The sequence below is a fragment of the Impatiens glandulifera genome, chromosome 1, assembly GCF_907164915.1.
Source record: "Impatiens glandulifera chromosome 1, dImpGla2.1, whole genome shotgun sequence".
NCBI classification, from domain to species: Eukaryota; Viridiplantae; Streptophyta; class Magnoliopsida; order Ericales; family Balsaminaceae; genus Impatiens; species Impatiens glandulifera.
Genome location: NC_061862.1, coordinates 121,925,791 through 121,941,533, shown reverse-complemented (window position 1 = coordinate 121,941,533; position 15,743 = coordinate 121,925,791). Strand labels below are relative to the sequence as shown.

The 15,743-nt window shown below is 34.8% G+C and overlaps 1 protein-coding gene across 2 annotated transcripts; it reads left to right on the top strand.

The window, feature by feature from the left end:
- Positions 1 to 1,600: 1,600 nt before the first annotated feature.
- On the top strand, positions 1,601 to 10,480 carry LOC124919677 (kelch domain-containing protein 3-like). 2 transcript variants are annotated; one of them, XM_047459987.1, is made up of 10 exons: positions 1,601 to 1,870; positions 2,121 to 2,270; positions 2,364 to 2,531; positions 3,231 to 3,383; positions 3,509 to 3,661; positions 4,366 to 4,530; positions 4,609 to 4,785; positions 8,604 to 8,787; positions 8,870 to 9,062; positions 10,283 to 10,480. In XM_047459987.1, the coding sequence occupies exons 1-10, from the start codon at positions 1,708 to 1,710 to the stop codon at positions 10,343 to 10,345; spliced, it is 1,569 nt and encodes a 522-aa protein (XP_047315943.1). In that variant the 5' UTR covers positions 1,601 to 1,707; the 3' UTR covers positions 10,346 to 10,480. The 2 variants fall into 2 exon arrangements, with proteins under 2 accessions (XP_047315943.1, XP_047315944.1); XM_047459988.1 differs by lacking the exon at positions 10,283 to 10,480 and adding an exon at positions 9,551 to 9,739.
- The last annotated feature ends 5,263 nt before the right edge of the window (positions 10,481 to 15,743 follow it).

The window sequence follows — 15,743 nt, the reverse complement described above, 5'->3', positions numbered from 1 at the left end:
TAAAAAAAAATATAAATAAATAAAAATGAGTTTGAATAGTAAACTAGGTTAGTTTAGGTTAGTTTGTGAATAAATGAACAAACCAGGTTAGTTTAGAAATAAACGCCAAACAAAGTTAGTTTGGAAAACTGTCCTGGTAGAGACACTATAGTCTACTTCTCATAACAAACTCAATTAGAATGGCAATGTTTCCTTTCTCACATTTTCTTTATTAAATAATAAAAAAAACTTATATTACAAGTCATGATACCAAAAAAAAAATAATAATAATAATAATATATATATATATATATATATATATATATATATATATATATAAACTCACTAGACGTATGTACTTGTACAACTCGCTCATTTAGACGTATGTACTAATAAAAGGTCATCTAAACATATGTACTATCAAAAATTGGCTCATTTAGCCTCTTTTAATAATCATGGTTAACTTTTATTTTTAAATTTATATATTTATTAATTAAATATTAATATATTTTTTCTCTCCTTCTTTTTCATTAATTAAACTAGGTTATTTTATTTTATTATTAAATTTTTTATTATTTTAATATTAATTTTTCTTTTATATTTTATCTTCTTTTTTTTATTAGTTTTTATTTTTCATATTTCTTAAATTCTTAATTTTTTTAAAAAATTTAACAATTTATTTATAAATTTTATGTTTTACTGTAATATTTTTTTGAAGAGTTTTTTTTATTTAATTTAATATAATAAAAATGAAAAAGGGTTTTTTCTTATTTAGTTTAATATAAATAAAAATGAAATTAATAATTTTTTATTTAATTTTTATTCACGACTTATATTAGTAGTAAATGAATTGTTTTGTCTAATATTTGATTATTATTTTTGGTGTTTGATGAATGAGTTTTTATTATTATCAAATTCTTAATTATTAATTAATTTATTTTTGTGTTGAAGGATTTTTATTGTTGAGAAAATTTTCATTGTTATATTCAATTATTGGGATCAAATAATTTTAAAATAATTAATAATTAATATGAATATATAAAAAGAAGAAATATAGAGTTAAAATAATTAATGATGAATGCTCATATATATATAAAATAAAATTAAAATAATTCATCATAAATATTCATATAGAAATAATAAAAAATTATTAAAAAAGATAAAAATATAAGATTCATTTATTAGTAATAAATGAAATAATAACTGAAAAGGAAAGAGATAAAAAATATATTAATATTTAATTAATAAATATATAAATATGGTTACTAAAAATAGGCTAAATGAGCCAATTTTTGATAATACATACGTTTAAATGACCTTTTATTTATTAGTATATATGTTCAAGTAAGTGAGCTAGTTGTACAAGTACATACTTTAAGTGAGCTTTTTTCCATATATATATATATATATATATATATATATATATATATATATATATTACCAATTTAATTTTAACCATAATTATACCCAAATTATGTCCACCAATTTCTAAATAGTCTCAACAAAATATATTACCTAGTTTTATTCATTAAAAACGGATCATCTTTGACTAAAAACAAGCCTAAGAAGCTTTGCTTGTGTCAATTTCTCTAAATATGAGAATTACCAATTATAAAAATCTAAGTATATCCTATTTTCCCCTCAAATTTTCAGTCTTTCCTCATCATTTTAACATTTCCACTAAATTAGACGATTGTCCGTTCAGGGTTTGTCTCCTCATCGTCGATAATGAGGTGGGAAGAACTGCAGATTCAGCCTACGGTAACGGGTGGGCCAGGGAAGAGGTGGGGTCACACCTGTAATTCTGTTAATGGAGGCAAGCTTCTCTATGTCTTCGGCGGCTATGGCCAAGATAACCGTCAAACAAACCAAGTACACATCTTTGATACTGGTATGTCTTTAAGCATCGTATGATTCCTGTTTTTGTAGTCATCCCTTTCTTATTCTCTTCTGTTTTGTGTGTTTGTGTGGTGGGTGGGTTTTTGTTTGTGGAGCTTCTAATGCCATATTGTGATGTTATGATTGGCTTACAATCTTAACTATTCATTTATTTTGCAGCACGGGATTTTATAATTTGTTATCTGACTGCTGCATATGCATTTTATTATTAATGATATTGAAGGAAGGAGCTTCTTTTGCAGTTAGAAATACTTGGAGTGAACCAGAGATGAAAGGAGTTCCTCCACTGCCAAGGGATAGTCATAGCTGCACCACTGTTGGGCATAACCTGCTTGTGTTTGGTGGTACAGATGGAACAAGCCCTTTTAATGACTTGCATGTACTAGACACTTGTGAGTCTTTATTTGTGTTGAAAGTAATATCGACTTGGTTAGCTTTTTTGTTACATAGTTTTCTAATTAATTTGTTACAATAACATATTGTAGCCTCAAATACTTGGATCTTGCCAAGTGTAAGAGGTGAGGCACCTCGAGCACGGGAAGGACACAGTGCTTCAGTCGTCGGGAATTGCCTTTTCATCTTTGGTGGTAGTGGAAAGTCTGCTCATACTTCTGAAGCTGAATACTATAATGATCTCTTCATCTTGAATACTGGTAATGTTTTTCTTCAATTACAATTGGTTGTGTTTTCTTATAGATGAATTAGCATTGACATTGGAATTGAAGGTGTCAATTCCAATTATGTTGTTTGTTAGCACTTAAAATTTGGAATTGAATAAGTATATTTCTTTACTTTGAATTCGACTTCAATTAGTTAAGAATTTAAATTCTTAATCACACATTTCAGCTCTACCACAGTTGTTCCTCAAGCCCTCAATTCTTAATCACATTTCATTAAGCTTGTGTTTGGTTATATTTGGAAATGAGTGCTTATAAGCATTTAAAAGAGAATAAAAAAGTAAGAAAAAGAGAAAAACATCTCTTAATAATTACAAATTTATGATTTTTCCAAACATAGACATTGAATTGTAGTTCAATGTCAATTCGTATAGAATTGGAATTATTATTATAATTCTAAATTCAATTATCATCATCCAAACACTGCCTAACCCTATTTCCTGATTGATAAGTAGCTAGAAATAAAATAAAATAAAATAAATCATGTAATTCTTTATCTTTATTTTTTATTGTTTTTCTTGCATTCAATTTCAATAATCTGTATAGAGTCTTTACCATGCTTCTTCTACTGCTGGTGTGGCTGATGAGACCTCTAGAATGTGGGTAAAAAAATCAAGTCTCTTGATTTCATTGATTGAGAACATAATATTCAGTTCTTATGTTTGGTCTTCTCAGACACTTTTGTATGGAAGTGTGCCCAAACATCTGGCATTCCACCAGTTAAACGGTGTACCCATACTTGTTCATCCTGGAAGAACAAAATCATTGTAATTGGTGGTGAAGACTCCAATGACTATTATCTCTCTGATGTTCACATTCTTGATACAGGTTGGCCACATTCCATGTCTTATGTTATCACCGATGGTTCCTTATGATTGTCTATTTTTCATAACAAGTTATTGCATCTAACTACTATGCATGGTAGTAACTGCTCAAATCGCTTCCCTGTATAGATACCCTTGTTTGGAAGAAACTAAGCACTTCAGGACAACCCTTTTCACCTCGAGCTGGACATTCAACAGTTGCATTTGGCAAGAACTTATTTGTCTTTGGTGGTTTTGCGGATGAGTCAAGCCTATATGATGATATTTTCATGCTTGATATTGGTATGTAAACTATGATGGACGTATATGGTGCTCTTCAGAATTCAGATTGTATTATTCCCTTTTTAATAAAAAAAAAATCTAAGTAGAAGTGTATTTGCTGTTGTTGTGGTTTTCTTGTTAAAAGTTCTAAAGCTGCATTGTGGGGGACTATGTGCAGCTTTTATCCAATTTGACTCAACATCGTTCGTGACCCCATTTGGAAACAACTGGATTTGCATCCAGAAACATATGCAGATGGGATTATGTTTAGTAAATGTTTATGGATCCGCCAGGTCCAGATCCAGAAACACCTGAAATGAAAAAATAAATGCAATGGATTGGCAAGACTTTCCACCACACATGTTAAATATTTGTCATTACAAAAGAATATTGGATCATAATTCCAACCAAAAAAATGTTTTTAAATGTATCTACATTGTATCTTATCCAGCCACAATTTTCATATCAAAATATGTTGATTCAGATCGAAAGATTATTTATCGGTTTTTCAGTCATATACAGATCCAGATTCAGAAGTGTTCCCAAATGGGCTGTAAACAAAAGTAGCTTATGGACTACTCTGTCTGTCTTGTCAATTATGTGAGAAATTGTTAGCCACTAGCTTTTGGTCTTGTAGATAGAAATCTGGGAATGAAACTCAAACTTTCCCCTGTTTATCGTATATCTTGTCTCATACTTTTGAGCTCCTGTCTTAATTCATCCAGATACTGGTGTATGGACCAAGCTGATGGTTGCAGGTAGTGGACCTTCTGCCAGGTTTTCATCTGCTGGAGACATCATAGATCAATCTAACAGTAGTATTATTGTACTTATTGGTGGTTGCAACAAGAATCTTGAAGCATTGGGTGACATGTATTACATGCATACAGGTTTGATTGATATTTCAAAATATGTCTTTGAGCTAGAAAAATGCTTAAACAATGTTATCAAATGATACAATAATGTAGGGCTTGCAAACGAAGAATGTGAAAGAAGGCTGGAGAAGTTATCTTTGAGGAAGCAACTAAAGTTGAAGTGCCAGGAACAGAATATGCTTCTACCTTTTATACATGACAAAGCTTCAGTCAGAATTGACACGCCTGTTACTCATACACCAGAACCCTTGTCAAACTTTGCACAATCAAGTAAGGAGTATCCCAATTTTGTTTCAATTTTATAGTATTTGATACCAACTTTTATGGTAAAATGAAATGCTTTTATTATCCTGCATATTTAAAGCTTGGCCAAAGCCCATATCAGCTGTTACATACTCCCTCTCTATAATAGGTAGATATTGTTGTCCCTGGTGGCATTGCAAAAGGGATAGGGTGGGTAGTTTAGTTGAAGCTTGTTTGATGTAGTGTTTTTTTTTTTATAAAATTAACCGATATTTAAAAAAAATCTTCTGTGTTTATTTGGGTTAATTGAGTAAGATTTCCTTTGTATTTAATATTTAAAATATTATAGAAAAATAAAGTAAGGGTAATTTGGTATATGATTTAATTGTTGAAGTGATTCATGATGAGACAAGGGTTATTTATGTTAAATCCAAATAATCCTTCATCAAACTAGGTCTTGGTTTTGTAAAATGATTTGCATTTATTGGTTTTCATTCTGAACTAACTAGCCTTACACTTTTATATGTGTATCCGCTTGTGCTTATATTATTTTCAATCTACTTTGCTTAGATAGAGAAACAAAACTGAGTAGTGAATGTCAATCTCTTATATAAAGTTTGGGACACACCATCCATACAGGAGTTAATTTGGGGAATCTGATATAGATTTGGGTTAACCCCAGCTTTGGAGTTAGAACAATACATGGATCTCGTTGAATAAAGTAGAATATGAGATGAGAAAAAAAGCAGAATATGAGATAAGGAAGAACCAGTAGATTATGATCTACATTTGAGAAGAAGGGTTATAATAAGATGAATGGGAGTAGTAAGAGATGAGGAAAGGGAATAGAGAGAATAACCTTGAGATAGAAGTAATCCTGACAAATTATTTTTTTCTACCCTTGGGAACTTGTACCCATTCCTTTTATATTTCTCTTTCCATTTAATTAAAAGCAATTACTTATATATAGTTTGCTGAAATAATCTAGGTTATTCATTTGCTAAATCAGCATAAAGGCTGTCAGCTTATTCTAGGATTAGATAACCTAACCCTAGTTATTCCTCGTATCAGAAGCTTCCTTGGTATTCTACCAGAAATATAGTTCATTTACCAACAGGGTGTTACACAACTACTCGGGTAATTTCTAACTAGCAAAACAATATGAAACAATCCCCAACTTTATTCATATGAAGTCTCATGCTTGTAGGATTTGTATTCTTTAGACTTTAGTTGTTTGTTTATGTAATCTCTGTTTTTTGTTTGTTTCTAATAAGATACTTTAGAGTTGTTTGATATTTTAATTAAAGCTAGAGTTTGTCTAGATTTGATAATTGACCATTTCTCCCACTTTTGGGTTCTTAATGAAATGGCGTTCGAGCCCTCTAGCGGCAAAAAGAGGTGGATATCAACCCTAAGTTCCTGGGTTCGAGCCCGTCAGGCGGCAAGTTCTGCGCCTGGTTAAATGATTAAGTGTGTTTGCGGGCTACATACTTAATCCTTTGCCCCATTTTTATCCCCTCTTCTAGCTTAGCGGCAAAAAGAGGTGGATACCAACCCTAAGTTCCTGGGTTTGAGCCCGTCAGGCGGCAAATTCTGCGTCTGGTTAAATGATTAAGTATGTTTGCGGGCTACATACTTAATCCGTTGTCCCATTTTTATCCCCTCTTCTAGCCTAGCGGCAAAAAGAGGTAGATACCAACCCTAAGCTCCTGGGTTCAAGCCCGTCAGGCGACAAGTTCTGCGCCTGGTTAAATGATTAAGTGTGTTTGCGGGCTACATACTTAATCCGTTGTCCCATTTTTTTATCCCCTCTTCTAGCCTAGCGGCAAAAAGAGGTGGATACCAACCCTAAGTTCCTGGGTTCGAGGCTACATACTTAATCCGTTGTCTCATTTTTTTTTTTTGAAATGGCGTTAAGCTGTTTTCCGAAAAAAAAATGTCGCATGCTCTATTTCCTTGGTCTTGGTCTTCACTTCCTTGGATCAATAAAATGAATCCCAACATTGTCCCATGTTGACATGTTCCATGTATTGCTTGAGCTTTGTTATCGGCACACACTTCGTTAATTTGTCACTCACATTCCTTCTTCAATTGGACAACATCTTGCTCCATCATGTCTTGAACAAAATGAAACTGAATGTCTAGTTGACTGTCCTCTCATAAATGATTATTGTTCAAATGTAAGGCACTTTAATTTTCACCATGGACAACTGTCTTCACATCTTTCCCAATGAGTTCACGAACAAAACCTTTAAGTCATTTGGCCTCCTTCAATGCCTCCCCCAAAGCTACATACTCAGCCACAATGGTAGACAGAGCGACAATGGGTTGAAGATTAGACTTCCAACCAATGGTGCATCCTCCAAGCATAAACAAGCAGCCGGTTGTGGACCTCCTTTTGTTAAGGTACCTCACAAAGTAATTATCACCATAACCGTGCAAAGACAAAGTGTTAGTGGTCTTTCCTTCCTTCCTCCCATAGGCCAACCCCTCCTAAAGAGTACTCTGGACATATCTCAACACTCACTTCACAGCCTCCGAATGCAAACATTCAGGATTATAAAAGATTTAGTGCATCATGGCTGGACAAAACATGTGGATATCATCGATGGGGCCTCCCTTCCATCACCTCGATGATCCTCATCCTAATTTGGAATGGTAGAAACTTTAGGTGAAGACACACATCCAGTCTGATCCGAGCTCATCCGTTCTAAATTAGTTATCTCTTGGCTGCTATGTTGTACGGATACGGATACAGGTATCGTATCGAATACGATACGGATACGGGGATACGACAAATTTTGAAAATATAGGATACGATACGTTTAGGATACGCAAATTATATATATAATATTTATATAAATTTAATATTGAAATAAATAAAAATAGAAACTCAGATTCATTTTTCATAATATCCATTACAATGGATGTTTATGAAAGGGAAAAAGTAAGAAAATGGATTACGATTTAACTTACGGCGACAAATAAGGGTAAAAGGTTTTAATTAGGTCAAATATTGATTCACTTCTATTTCTTCTAAGTGAATGTAGAATGTAGAAGCCATACAAAAAAAATCCACTGTGGTATTGAGCGGTATTACAATATGATGAAAGTGTTGACCAGGTTCACGCCCAAATCATTTCTTCAATGAACAGAGAGTACATTTTCATTTCTTTCTTACAAAACATGTCATCTTACAAGAGAGTTTGTTGATAATACCTTAGGACTTTTGCGATGGAATAACGTCTCGATCATGTTGAGCAACTCTATCTCTGAAAGTTGAATATTGAGTTTCGTTCTCGCACATCCCGGGGAATAGTTAACATGATGTATCCCAAAAATGCTGAAAATAACCATTGTCAGTAATTTTTTCCTATCAAACTAATGATATCAAGATGCACTTCATCAGATTGCCAATTCTTTAGCTGTTGTACGAACGTGAAAAACCTTGTGGTAGAATGCATGATTTCTTCATTTTTTTTTTATCAATATTGCAGGATTCCGGGCTTAAAAAGGAGGAAATAACTAAAAAACAGGATAAATATCAAATGATTCAAATCTATACCTAAATGTGTAAGAACTCAGTGTGGTTTGTTTAGTATTAGTGGCATTGATTGATAGTTCATAATCATGGTTACTTTATTGGACATCCAAGTTTTACTTATATATCTTCTTTTATTTCAATGTACACTGTGCATCTTCATGACTATGCTTCAAGCTATTGAGCTCTATAGAGTCATTAGTTGTGGCTTCATTCTGACATGTTACTACATTGTTCCCATAATCCTTTGTCATACTTACTTTTTATTCCTCACCTGTTCTAATGATCAATGGTTCAAATGAAGACAGGTATAATGTGAACCCGAATGCATATGAGCCCCTTCCTGGAAGAACGATTTTTCAAGCCAGGGTCACCAAAAATCTCCAAGTTGGATATACCATTGAAACTATTATAAATGGGAAGCTTCTTTGTGGAGTGTTATTTTCTAACAATCCAAGCACCAATGCCGACAAATATAACCTTAAAAGGTGATTCTTCATACTTCCCTATGGGTTACATGTTCCATTAATTACTAGATAATACAAATTTAGAAGTGTTTGCTGAAATCAGAAAAAGGGTAGCAGCAGAAGAAGATGGTGCTAAGCTTAACAATGATCAGAAGTCCAATGTGGAAGCTATCCCAACCCCCATGCATGATTCAGTGCAGGAAATGCAGGCCACTAATATTCACAGGCTTAAAATGGAAGCCAGTTGTATTACTGGTATGAAGAGCCCAGAATTTGATGGTTCCCAACTCCAGCAGGTTATAGTCTTATTTTCTCTAGATTCTAAAACCTCCAAGGTTGCATTCGTATAATTTTTGTATTCACTATAGACTCCACATACCTAATTCATTTAAGTGCATAGTAGTTCAATTATAATTGCTACACTAGAAAGGAAATTCTTGACACATTCTTATTGTTAGTTTGATAATTATTGTTTGGTTGGTTTCATATATCTAAAGAGAGTGGGGGATATTGTGATGATAGAAGAAAGGATGAGACAATAGATTCAAGAATTAACAGTAAAAAATACACAAGCCATACACATCATACATGGTGAAGAGAATATCCATTTCCTAAATAGGGCTTGGCTTAATAGATTTCTGAGTCACCCTAACAAACTAACAACTTTTGAGAATGAATAATCTAGCTGTTATCAATAATGGCCAGCTGGCCCATAGTGCTAATCTTCTAAATTCTAGCGCAGGCTCATCTCCCCTATGTCTCATTACTTATTGAATCATTACAGAAATCTTGGATTGAAAAGGGTTTGTTGTTAAAGGTTTCAGACAACCCATAAAATTGTAACTACAGTCATCCAGAATCAACAAATAAGGTAGAGACATGTGGCAATGGAGCTGGATAGACTTGGTGGAGATATTAGAAATAAGCACCCATTTTGAGATCTTCATTACCTACCAGAGGAAAGAGATTATGATAATTAGTAGTTGTATAATTATTACTAACAGGATTAACATTACATTTGTTAAGTCACATAATTTACTCCATTTTGGAGCTCTCATACTTAAATTTTATTTTATTTTTGCGATTTTATAATCCTTGTTGCTTTCTTCATGAAGCCTTGTTGCTTTCTTCATGAAGTTGCATTCTTGATCATTCTTTATCTTTTCAAGTGTCGTCCTTACAATCACAACACTATTACCATCCTTGCACAAGAAGTTAGCAAGAAAATCAGTGGTCAGCTCTAGTTTACTCAACAATATTTTGAATCCATATAGTGCTAAATTGAGGCCTGATTTAGCATTACCAGGTGTTCTTGCGTTTTAAAGCATCTAAATATCCCCACTCAAAGTAACAATAGCCAGATATTGATCCTCTATTTAGCATGTTCATATTTGAATGTCTCCAACTCAATTTAGTTTCCATATCCAGATACTTCCAAATGGGATTCTGAAAATAATTTGGAACGTTGTCCTGATTTTTCTTGGGTGAAAACTAGTTTATTTGCATGTTATTGCAGGCAGAAGACGCAGACTCGCATTTCTTAAGTGAAAAGGAGAAACAGGAAGGAGCTGTTAACTAGTTTAATCTTGAAGAAATTAGCTATGTTTCATTTGTAATTTTGAAGAGAACTGGTAGCAGTTGGTTACTTTTTATTTTTGTTCCTTCATGTTATCTGAACTCAACTACCAAGCTAATACAAAAGCTTGTTTTTCCATTGATTAAGAACTGGTAGCAGCAATCCCTATCTCGGCTTAAGAGAATGGATGAGTAGTTCAGCCATATGTACAAAGTTTTCAGTATAAAAATCATTTTGATTTAAAAGTAAGATTAGTCAGGTCACATAGTTAAAAAAAAAATTAATAATTTTGAAATGAATTTATGATAGAGATTAAAATGCTAATCCCCCACTCTATCTTGTTCAAAATAGTGCACCTAGTTAAAATAGAGGCAAACATTTTTTTTCATTAATATATATAATGGAAGTGCTCCAGCACCAGTTCAAAGATAAACACTTCTGAATTCTTACAAATTCATAGGAAAAGATAGATTTTGCAGTCTTAGGCTGTGAAGTAAATTGTAATGAAATCGTGTCTTCAGTTGGATTTGGATGCATTTGTAAACCTAATGTCGATTTGATTGGAAGGGTGACAAAACCGTTTTTTTCTATAACGCTAGTATTTGCTTCTCCTTCGGAGTACGACTAATTTATTCGGGTTAAACGTATGAGGAGTCATAGAGAGAGGGAATTTGAGGGAGGGAATAATGTGTCACTACATCACTGGTTGGAAAAAGGATAAAAGATGAGGAGAGAGAGAAATTTTGTTATTTTTTTGGCTAATCAAATTGCGCCACATCATTTTCTCCCTCAAATTCTCTCTCCTAATTATTTCTCTAAACGCATATCCCATAAACACACTCAATTACCAATAAGGAAATCTGTTGTTAAAGAGCAATGAAAAAGTTACCAGAAAACGAATTCAAGGATTTTAGAAGAAGAAAATGAAACAAGGATGAGAAAAGAACTAGTCTGAAAGTGCAAAACGACAAAGTAAATCAGATAATACAGTTAAGAGATAAACCAAACTTTCACAAAATATTTTTATATATGTAATTGATGAGTGAGTTCAGCTTACATAACAATTGAACCCACAAAAGTATTTAGTTATAATTGCTCAATATAGGATTCAGGATTTAACAGAATTTGAAAATTGAATTTCTGAATAACAGAAAACAGAAGAACAAATAATAGAAAAACAGAAAACCAACAATCAAATATCCAACATAACTGCTTAATTGGAAATTACAGGACTATACCAGCTGTTTGCTCAATTAAGGGATCGTAGCATTATCTCCCTTCAAATATTCGTCGTCCTCGACAAAGAGATCTTGGCCTGGTTTGTCTCCATGTTGGCAACATCTCCAAGTCATTGAATGCTTATCACTTCAACATCTTCTAATGTCTTGTCTTCTGTTTGTACCCTTCCTAGTTGATTAACAGTTGTCTTTTTTTTCCTGCGTCATAAAGTCTCGTTCACCCACAATGTTGCATTTCATGTTAGTTCGTGCACTCAGCTTGGGAATTTCTACAATAGCTGCAGGGATCCCTTGAAAGTTCTTCAATTGGGATACATGAAAGACATTGTGTATCCAAGCATTAGCTTTGAGTTTCAGTCTATAGACTACTTCCCCCAATCTTTCCCTCACTTGGAAGGGCACAAAATACTTGGGTGAGAGTTTGTGGAATAGCTTCTAGACCGAGAGTTTCCTATATGGCTGCAGCTTCACCAATGTCCAGCTTCCAACCTCTAAAATGAGCTATTTTATCTTTTTGTCATGCAGTTGGTTAATACAGTTTGTCTCATTATAAATGGAACTTCAACAGCTGAAGTGTGGTCTCATTTGCTGTCAATGACATATCACCTCCTCCACTCTTAAATCTCCCACAACATATGGTGTCTGCGGACAGAGGAGGATAGTCGTATACTGCTTCAAATGGAGTTGTTTGTATGACCATATGAAAATTAGTGTTGTACCACCATTCGGCCAAAGACAACCACCAACACACCCAAACTTGTGGAGTTTGGTCGGGCATGCATCGAAAATAAGTTACCAGACATTTGTTGACAATCTCGGCCTGGCCATCAATCTATTGGTGATAGACTGTGGACAAGGCTTGCTGAACTCTTTGTATCCTTAAGAATTTCCATCAGAAAGTGCTAAAAACACATTGTCCCTATGGTTGATGATGGTTGTTAGCATTCCATTGAGCTTTGAAATGATGTGTTACGAGAGGATCTTAGGGTTAGGTTTTCTAACTCTTAATAAGTCGACGGATTGTTAACGAAGTCGGCAGGTTCGGTAATTTCGGTAATTTCGTTGTTAATAAGTTGTATTCACACAGCATGTCTTTTAGTTTGGAATAAGTTGTTACACAGCATATGAAAGGTCTTGTAGCAGTTGAGTAATTGCATTAGTTATAACAGAAGGGTAGTAACAGCTGGTCAGCTGGCAAAGGCAGTTAGAGAGTCCTGTAAAGGGGTGAATGATTCTGCCTTAAATACTTGCTAAACTGGATTCGAAACTATGACTGATGAATTGACTCTTCAGGTAACCCTGATTAACTCTTCCTATTCCCATTCTACATCTCGTCTAATCTCTTCTTCTAATTCAATCTCTTCTTCCTATCAATTGCAGATCTGCAATTATTCTCATTCTCTACTCCTCTAATCTCTCATCTTATCGGCACATCTTATCGCCAGTTACTAAGGTACTGTCAAACCTAGATTTTATATTGTATACGTATAGTTTTCATAATATCATTGGTATCAGAGCAACTTTCTTGGCATTATGGTGAAAACGCGAATGGAAGGAGAACTGAATGAGATACATAGCCGTAGCCAGGCGCAGGAAGAACGCTTACAAGCGCAAGAAAATCGTTTCGATCGGATGGAGGCAATGATGACTTCAATGAACGATGCACTTATACGGCTAACTTCAGCATCCAGTAGCAATAATCCAGATCCGAGAGGTGAAGGTGGAGGTGAATACGGAGGTGGACGCCAACCTGATCGCAGACGTGGTGAAGAAAGAAGATATCGAGGTGAACATCCTGAAGAAAGAGAACCACGTGATTATATGTATCAACCACCGACGAGACTATCAAAAATGGATTTCCCGAAATTTAATGGCGAGGAGGTAGATGACTGGATATATGAAGTGGAAATGTTCTTTCAGGTGGATCACACATTGGAAGAATCAAAATTAGAATATGCTTGTGCACACTTAAAGGGAAGAGCCCGATGTTGGTTCAGTTCTCATCTACAACACAGGTTACCGGGAAGAGCTATGACTTGGCAGGAGTTAAAGGCGCTGGTACTAAAAGAGTTTGGTCCGAGTGAATTTGATGATCCGTTAGACGAATGGAAAGATCTTAAACAGTCAGCTTCGGTTAAGGAATTTGGTAAAAATTACTTGGACGTCATCTACAAGTTACCACACCTTACGGAAGAGTACTCGATTAAAGGTTATTTAAACGGATTGAAAGAGGAGATTGCAAATCCAATCAGAATTCAAAAACCGGGATCATTATCGGAGGCTATGGGAATGGCTAAACTGCAAGAGAGAACAAATATTAAATTGCAAGAGGCAGTGTGTGATTCATTGGTACGCCGGGGCTATCTAGCAAATAAAGGGAGTCCTCTACTGCCCAATCCTAAGCAACTTGCATTTGGCAGCAGAAGCAACTACTTGGGAGGCTATAATCGATCAGGTACGAGTACTTCTATTACTGCTGTTAATGATGGAGCAGTGTCGAAACCAGCAGTCACTAATCAGAGTTCTCGAAGGTTTAATATCGACCAAAAAACTTTGGATGAACGAAGAAAGAAGAATCAATGTTTCTATTGTGAAGAAAGGTGGGAATATGAGCATAGATGTAAGTCTGGGCCTGTAGTTATGAGTATTGAAGTGATGGAAGCTGAAAGTCAAGTGGATGATATTGACGGAACAGAAACAGAAGAAATAACAGTAGAGGCATTGGCAGTGAGCCTCGAAGGAGCTACCACATTTGAGACAATGAAGATCAAAGGCAATGTGGGTAAGAACACTGTATATGTGTTGGTGGATTCAGGCAGCACACATAATTTTGTGAATCCCAGGGCAATTCGAGGTACTGAGTTTGTCACATCTCCTACAAGACCGTTAACTGTAACAGTGGCGAACGAGCATCAGTTAATAACCAGCAGTGAATGCAGGAGTTTGAAATGGTCTTCCCAGGGTGAGGATTTTGTTGTTAATGCAAGACTGATGTCCATACCAAAATATGATATCATTTTGGGGATCGAATGACTGTCAACCTTGGGTAATCTAAATTGGGATTTTAATGGATTGGTAATGTCCTTTCAACAATCAGGAAGAATGGTGAATTTACACGGTCATACTACCAAGGAAGTGGAAATGTTAGAAGGCCGAACCTTGGGAACTACAATCAGAAAGGGAGCAAAGGTGGCTATGTTGAGTATCATACATCAAGAAGATAATTATACAGAATTGTTTTCATTCCTGGCTTCATTACCCGAGACGGATATAGAGAATCAGATAAGAGATCTTCTTTATGAGTTTAACGATTTGTTCCAAGAGCCAACCGGTTTACCTCCTAATAGAAGCTATGATCACCAAATTTGTTTGAAAGAGGGAGCGCAGACTGTCAGTTTGAGACCTTATGTTGGATCTTGCTTTTTATGGTATAAAACATGGATGAGATGCAACTACTTATTATGGTTTGAAGAACCACCAGATGCGGAGTTTTGCAATTGTTCTTATGCCTTACAATTGGGAGATATTTTGAAACAATTTGTGTGGTTTGAAGAGCCACCAGATACTTGGGAGTGTCAATTAAACCTTCATTTATTATCTACAGGGGAGAATGAATCTTGGTTGGAACATGAATTTCCAAAACTTTGGTTTGTTGGAAATAAGTTGGCTTCTTCTTTTAATTGTGTTGTTCGTCGAACAAATATTGAAGAGGCTAATGTTACGAGGGGAAATGCAGTAGCCAATCCTCATATTCCTATCCTACAAGAGGACAGCCTTGTGGAACCAGTGGCAATTCTAGATGAGAGAATTGTTTGGAAGGATGGAGTCAGTATGGGACAATTCCTGATCAGGTGGTCTAACGCTTCAGATGATGATGCTAGCGAGGAGGAAGAGTCATGGTTGATGACAAAGTATCCTCAATTTGTGTTGACGGTGGGAGACACAGCTTCTTTCAATCAACTTGTTCGTGGGCGAACAAGTGTTGATGGGGAGGCTAATGTTACGAGAGGATCTTAGGGTTAGGTTTTCTAACTCTTAATAAGTCGACGGATTGTTAACGAAGTCGGCAGGTTCGGTAATTTCGGTAATTTCGTTGTTAATAAGCTGTATTCACACAGCATGTCTTTTAGTTTGGAATAAGTTGTTACACAACATATGAAAGG

Bases quoted from the DNA above. Each gene is read 5' to 3' on its own strand.
- LOC124919677 (XM_047459987.1), top strand. From the start codon at position 1,708: ATGAGGTGGGAAGAACTGCAGATTCAGCCTACGGTAACGGGTGGGCCA. The intron at 3,662-4,365 runs GTATGTAAACTA...TAATTCATCCAG, and splicing joins TATTTTCATGCTTGATATTG to ATACTGGTGTATGGACCAAG. The intron at 4,531-4,608 runs GTTTGATTGATA...ACAATAATGTAG, and splicing joins CATGTATTACATGCATACAG to GGCTTGCAAACGAAGAATGT.